The sequence below is a fragment of the Phyllobates terribilis genome, unplaced genomic scaffold, assembly GCF_046119375.1.
Source record: "Phyllobates terribilis strain yellow unplaced genomic scaffold, ASM4611937v1 Scaffold_1__5_contigs__length_1240528914, whole genome shotgun sequence".
In the NCBI taxonomy this organism is placed as follows: Eukaryota; Metazoa; Chordata; class Amphibia; order Anura; family Dendrobatidae; genus Phyllobates; species Phyllobates terribilis.
Window position 1 is genome coordinate 1171856372 of NW_027362761.1, and position 7649 is coordinate 1171864020.

The 7649-nt window shown below is 35.6% G+C and overlaps 1 protein-coding gene across 1 annotated transcript; it reads right to left on the reverse strand.

The window, feature by feature from the left end:
• Positions 1–1705: 1705 nt before the first annotated feature.
• LOC141173047 (forkhead box protein I1c-like) lies at positions 1706–3397 on the reverse strand. The gene is made up of 2 exons (XM_073657683.1): positions 2812–3397; positions 1706–2259 (listed from the first exon to the last, which is right to left on the reverse strand). Exons 1-2 carry the CDS (start codon positions 3395–3397, stop codon positions 1706–1708), a joined length of 1140 nt encoding a protein of 379 aa, XP_073513784.1.
• Positions 3398–7649: the final 4252 nt, after the last annotated feature.

The following is a 7649-nucleotide window of genomic DNA, read 5'->3' on the forward strand; positions in this document are numbered from 1 at the left end:
CATCCTGAATGGGGCATTATAAGGGAAGGGGGATGTGACATCCTGCATGGGGCATTATAAGGGAGGGGGGTGTAGCATCCTGCATGGAGCATTATAAGGGAAGGGGGGTGTGACATCCTGCATGGGGCATTATAAGGGAGGGGGTGTAAGATCCTGCATGGGGCATTATAAGGGAAGGGGGATGTGACATCCTGCATGGGGCATTATAAGGGAGGGGGGTGTAACATCCTGCATGGGGCATTATAAGAAAGGGGGGAATGTGACATCCTGCATCGGGCATTATAAGGGAGGGGGATGTGACATCCTGCATGGGGCATTATATAGGGGGGATGTGACATCCTGCATGGGGCATTATATGGGGGGGAAGTGACATCCTGCATGGGGCATTATAAAGGGGGGTGTGACATCCTGCATGGGGCATTATAAGGGAGGGGGGATGTGACATTCTGCATGGGCCATTATAAGGGAGGGGGATGTGACATCCTGCATGGGCCACTATTGGGGGGATGTGACATCCTGCATGGGGCATTATAAGGGAGGGGGGATGCGACATCCTGCATGGGGCATTATAAGGGGGGTGTAACATCCTGCATGGTGCATTATAAGGAAGGGTGGTGTAACATCCTGCATGGTGCATTAAAAGGGAGGGGGGATGTGACATCCTGCATGGGGCATTATAAGGGAGGGGGCAATGTGACATCCTGCATGGGGAATTATATCGGGGGGGTGAGTGACATCCTGCATGGGCCATTATAAGGCAGGCGGATGCTCCCCGGTCCTCACTAACACGGTTCGCTGATTGGTCACGGCCTTCGGCTGCGACCAATCAGCAATATCAGCGCCAAATTTAAACACCGCTCTGCTGGTTGCTCCTGGCCACCCGCGGCGACCAATCTGCGAATGTGGCGCCAAATTTAAACACGGTCTCCAGCCAATTGGCGGCAGATTTAAAATAAGTACGCCACCGTCGGTAGACATATTCTAGAATACCCGATGCGTTAGAATCGGGCCACCATCTAGTGTATATATATATATATATATATGCAGCAGTTAGTTAAGAAAGATATGAGAGATAATTAGATATGAAATACAAACATTGATAGATGTGAAATAGACTGATTATACGACATTGATAAATATATTTGATATAGATGGAGAGATAAGATATATGGGTATATAGCTACAAGATAAATAGATTGCAAAAGATATAGAAATCCTTATAACAAAAGCACTTTTTCTTTTTTTCATGAAACCCCTTTTGTTTTCACTTATTTTTCTTTCCCGATCGGTAAGAAAATGTAATTCAAAAACAAATTTTTTATTACACGATTTATTGCAAAACTCATACAAACAGTCTCTTGGATAATAAAAGATAAAAATATCAAAATTGATAAATAAAACAGTAAAAAAGCCACCCGCTTCTCTCAAATTTACACATTGTGTAATATATTAAACTATGTACATGGCAGATAACTCTGCATTGTCATTTACCGTTAACGCTAAAAAAAAGTCCTATGGAAATTCTGAGATGTAAAACAGTGGCAGCCTATTGTGAATATAATGTGTTCTTTCTTGAAGACATCCCAGTAGATGTTTTCAAGTCCAATTTCCATATTGCGCATTTGCACTAGTTCCAAAAAAATATATATAAAAAACAAATATCTCCGCCAACAGCAGCCAACGTTACCTAACTTCTCTCCTGGGGCTACAATTTGGTGCCCGCTCTGGAGTATATGAAGCTGTCGATACTGAAATTGTTGTGAAAATGGCTATCGAATTGACTGCTTTGAAGGGAACCTGTGAAAGAATTGTAAGAGGGGCTTCTATTGAGGTGTATAGTATGCTGCAAATCTGCAAATGGATCCACTAAGGAAGCTGAGGTGCCATTGCTTAGTCCAGTGGCGTTCCTCTGGGAGAGTTCGTTGACCAGCCCCAGAGACACCTGCCTGTTCACTGAGCTGGAGTCCAAAGAGGAGGTCATACTGCTAAAAAAGTTATTGACACAAGGAGTAGAGGTGATTTCTGTGGGAAATGTGCTATTCCAATCTTTTGAAGAGGCTTCCACCTCTGGGAATGATGGGGTCATCATGGATGGAATATCACTAACTTTACTCCCTAGATCTTTGCCACCTTCTTCACCTTTTTCCAAGACAGCATCAGGCTTGTTGGATTCTGACCTGCGCTTTCTTCTCCGACAAAATTTCCCATTGTCAAACTTCTTCCCGCAGTTAGGATCCAAGGTCCAGTAATTGCCTTTGCCTAAACATTGTAAAAATAATAAAAATTATTATTTTTCAAATTTAATGAACTAGAAACAATAAATACATTTAAATATAACAACACTAAAGTATAGATTCTTAAAACAAACCTATGAAAATAAAGACATTTTTACTGTTTCACTAAGTGAAAAACATGATTGAAAAAAATTATGGGAAATTTCAAGTCATTTAGGGGAAAAATCTAAAGTATTTCAAAAGTTTTTTTTGTTAAAATAATTCTTCCTGTTTGAGGTTGGATGTAAAAGTCAATACACTTATGAAAAAATATGCTTTCTACCAAACTGTTAATTTTTATTTGTACTATTGCTCTATACAGGACTATACTTGGGCCACCTGAGGGTAAGAACTCTATGAATTGAATTGCAGATTGGAAGATATTTACAGATATTTTTAAGTGATTTAACTTATGATTTGACATTTTAAATGAAAAAAAAAAAGAAATTAAAATACAAAACCAAGGGAGACTCGATGGAAAATACTAATACTATTGCGACTAAAAATATAATTAGGATAATTGTAGTCATATTATTACCTGGGTCATTCTCATCTCTTCGCATTTTCTTAAAACAGTCATTCAGAGACAAGTTGTGGCGAATAGAATTTTGCCATCCTACTTTACTCTTCTTATAAAATGGAAAATTGTCCTCCACATACTGGTATATTTGGTTCAGGGTTAGTTTCTTTTCCTGAGCATTTTGTATGGCCATAGCAATAAGAGCTGAGTAGGAATATGGAGGCCTCACAATCTTCAGAACTTCCTCCTGAGAAGGTATGGATAACCAAGCAAAATCCGAACCACTGCAACGTGACGAATTTGGCAGGAATTGTCTATGGGATCCATAAGAAGGTGGCATATATGAGCTTGGGTTGTTCCCATGAAGATAGCTAGGCATATTGTTGACTCCTGGACAATTAAGCCATAAGCAAGAGTTGGCTGAAGGTGAATAGTTCCCAATTGCAAAGTTGGCCACCCTTGGTGCTGAATATAAGTTCTGCTGGTGGTACATGCTGATGTTTTCGCTGTGTGCCGCCATCTCTGTTGCCTCCTGGGCACTTTTTGGATGAATCTGATGAAGGTTTGTAGATTCCTGATGAGCTGGAAGATGAATTGAGTTCATGCTCTTCTTCAGCACCTTCACAAATTAAAGTCTTTCTGAAAACAGATGCCTAATGGATTTGAAGTGCTGTCTTTATACTTCTCTGGAGTAGTGGTCCTCCCTGCCAGAGGCCAGTGATTGGTGTGTTTTCGTTTTATTTGTTCTTAACAACCAGTTGGACCGGTCGGTTGAAAAAGAACAATGTGTTTTTTTTTCTCCATTTATTATTCTACGGATCTGTCTGCAACTGCATTTCAAGACTTTTTTCCTAACAAATTAAAACTGAAATAAAAGTTAAAAAAACTTGATGCTGATAAAGGCAAGTTATTCACATGAACTATGCGAATCTCAAATACTTTTGACTACCTCTTACATTGATTATAGCATTTTAAAAGAAATTACGAAATGAAACATCCGTTAAGCAACTTAACTTCTTGAAATACTTTAAATACAAGTGAAAATAACTATAATTCTAATAATTAATTAGCAATAACATATTAAAGAAATAAGTACAATAATATACAGTTTAAATAAAATAGCATAACAATAATTTGTCTCTAAAACGTAAGTTTTTCTTTTGTTAAGAATTAAATTGTTTAAAGAAATTGTTAAATTAATTAAATGTATAATAATAAGAATGGTATTGCGTGCATCATTGTGAATTCTTGCATTTCCTGCCCACTTTTCAGTTTACTTGTAATTTGCTTTTTTTCACATTTGCATCTATCATACAAAATGTAATCAACAATTGAAATAAAAAATTATTATTAAAAAAACATACGATTTTATTCATGTCGCGCAAGATGCAAAATTATCAAATGTCTACATTATGATATTGGCATTCCTGATTTGATCCAATAAAATCTACTATATATATCTACTTGCTCATTAGTTGTTTATTATAATGTATATTATTTCTTGGACGACTAATCTATTATTAAACAATATATCATTAGTGTACACTATACTATGAGATACTCATCAGAATAATTTAATATTGACTTTTTTTATTTAAGACATTACGCTCTACAATATATGTCAGTTAGCTTATAATATATTGTGATTCATTTCTCAATTTTTTAAATTCTATTTTAGACAAAGATTTGCAGACCTTTTGAAAAAATGTTTCTTTGGAACTTGTATAAAGATGTGACCTTTAATTTTGATGCTGTACACACTACAGTTTTTCCAGCTTTGTCAGGTTTATGTTGCTCTTTATGGTCTTGTATAAAGCATTAATTTTGTCTGCAAAAACACCAGAACCAAGAAAGATTCAAGCCACCATTATAATGCAACCACATTCTCTACTTCCATTTTGCCTGCATCATCATAAATCCAGCGTAGTCTTCATTAAGACGAATCTATGCACATACAGTATCTGCTACACTTTTGAAAACTTAAGTCTACGGTATTAGCAGCTAAGAAAAAAGTTTTGAGAGCCATTGATTATGCACAAAGCAAAGTTCACTTCCTTATAGAAATAAAGAATGACCCCATTTATCCACCATGATGCTATTGGCACACTCTGACCACAGCTAAATACAAAAGGTATTCAATTCAGTTGTGTTTAACACTTGCCTCAGACAGGTTGTCTGTGAATCTTCCCTTCACTCATATGTAAACTATGACAGGGCGGGGGTCTCCAACCTCTCAGCAGTGGGTCAGGTTCTAGGGCATCCACTGATCAGAGGGGCAGGAAAGATGGTGTTTAAAAAATACATGTAAAAAGTAAATGTAAAGTTAAATTAAAAATTATAAAGATATAAATAAGACTTAAATGCTTTAGGTTTCCAATATACATATGCATAAAAAAAATGAATAAGATGAAATAAAATTAAAAAATCTTACAAGTAAAAGACAAATATATATGGTTTACAATAATGACACGTAAAGATGTTTAAAATATATATATATACAAAATAAATATCAATGACAATTTTAATAAAAGAAAAATAAAGTACATTTAGTTTACAGTAATGGAACGTAAAGACATGTTTGAAATATACATAGGCGTAAAAGTAGAAAAGAAAAAGCAAAAAAAAAATAAACTGTAAAAACAAAATGATTGCAATAATTACTTATACTGTAAAGAAATGTTTAAGACATAGGTAATAATGCAAAAGAAAAGCTAAAGCTGAAATCTTATAAAGACATAAGTGTGTTTTCAATAAGTACAAATAAAGTCATTACCATTAACAAATGGAAAGAAAATGAAATTCATGTTGTTGTAAAATATTATATTATGTCTTGACGTTCTGTTGCCCTATAACTTTTAGTGTTAATAAAGTTTAGTATTTTTTTTTAATTATAGTCATCAAATGTACGATAACTTAAAAAATATCAATGCTAAAATATTAACATTAGTCACAAAAGAAGCAGTGAAGTAGAGATCGTCACATTGTATTTTTTTATACTAGTTCTGATATTGTTACATCTGTTACTACTACTAATTATTAATGTAACAAATGCAGTTGATCTGAGGATATCATCTGAGGTAATATTCCCAAGAGAGATGCATTCAGAGGATCGGTTGATGCATTTTGAAGTGATACTACTTATTCATAACCTGAATACGTAGTATCACTTTGAAACGCGTCAACCGATACTCTGAATGCATCCCTCTTGGGACTATTACCTCAGATGATATACTTATCCATATATTTATGTGGATCTTTTATGGAATTATATACCTTTTATGGATGGACTTTTCCCTTAATAAAAATACATGTCTTACTTGAAGGGCTGGATCAACTGCCTTTGTTACATGGACAGTTTCCTTTGGAATTTGGATCCATGCACTGTTGCACCTGTGGATAGGAGAGCTGATCATCTATATTTTTTCTTTGACATTACTACTAATTATTACTATTATTACTGGAGATGACTAAATCGGTTTAATGCAAATAAAATCTTAACATCTAGCAAAAAATTTAAATCATTGAATTTTTTTGCTATTTTGTTTGTGCAAATACAGAAAAATAGCGTCTGACTAGCTGCTATTTTACTTTGTTAAATATTAAGTAAATTAATATTCACCTTACCCTCACCCAGATGGGGTTGTGCGGTGAGACAGGTGGAGGCAGAATTACTATAATTTTTTTTCCATTTTATCTATGTGTATGAGGCTAAATGAAGGAGAGACTGCGGAGCATAATAATGTACATTTAATTTATATAGAGTAAATTCAATACTAATTGAATTTCCTGGCCAATATTAAGTGAGCTCTCGAATTAGAATTTTGGCAGATTTTCCCATCACTAATTGTTAAGTGAATAAAAATTGAGGTAAAAATCTAAAAATTAGGTCATGTTAATTTTATTGTACTGCTACTACCACTAATGATAATATAATGAATATTAAAATTACAAAAATTGGAGAGAAGAAGAAATGAAAATATTTTTCCTCTTCTGCTATTACTTTTATTACTACAATTTTTTATTAACAAATTCCTAATATTTTTAGAAATAATTTTCTTCACAAGTGGAAACGATCTGATTATAAAACAGGACAGCTTCTCCTTCAGCTCATCAGAAGATTTGTGTTGTTTTAAGGAGAAGAGGCAATATGGGTGAGGGGGTTCCTTCTGCTAATGCTTCCACATTCCTTTGTGGGACATAAGAACTTGTGGCTTTCCCACTCATGTCTTTGAGTTTGTTCTCAATACCATTGTTTGCTAATGTAGATTTTATGTACAAGAAATTTTTGTAAAGGGAATGTTGCAACCCCAGGCTGGACCCAATCTCTAGAGGGGCCTATAAGATAATGTAATCTTGAACTCAATCAGTTTCTAATTACTAAAGTATAAAACTGTCCTCACAATAGAGATGAGCGTTGTTCTACTCGAACTGTTCGCCAATCTCAAATTCGAGCTGTTTTGGGCGGTGTTCGAGCCGTTCGGCGAACACGAACAATTTGAGAAAAATTCGGCTGTTCGAGGTTATGTTCGATAACTGTTCGTGCACCAAAATCATAACTGGATTTTTTCTCAGTAATGATGAAAATTAATGTTAATACGCAGTTTGAGTGTACAGCGGGGTGGGGGATGGATCTCTGCAGGAACAATGAAGATCTCCATTTTTTTTTCTCTTTCCCGCATTTACAGTGGGGAGGTGCAATCTGTCAGCCTATCAGCAGCGCACACACGGAGCGAAGTGCTTTTTTTCACACAAGCAAGGGCATGTGTCATTGGCAGTGTATGTCACATGTGCTTGCCCTATAAGACCAAGCCATTTTCCCCGTCGCCACCATTTTCTCACTGCTGCAGCTGCGTGTT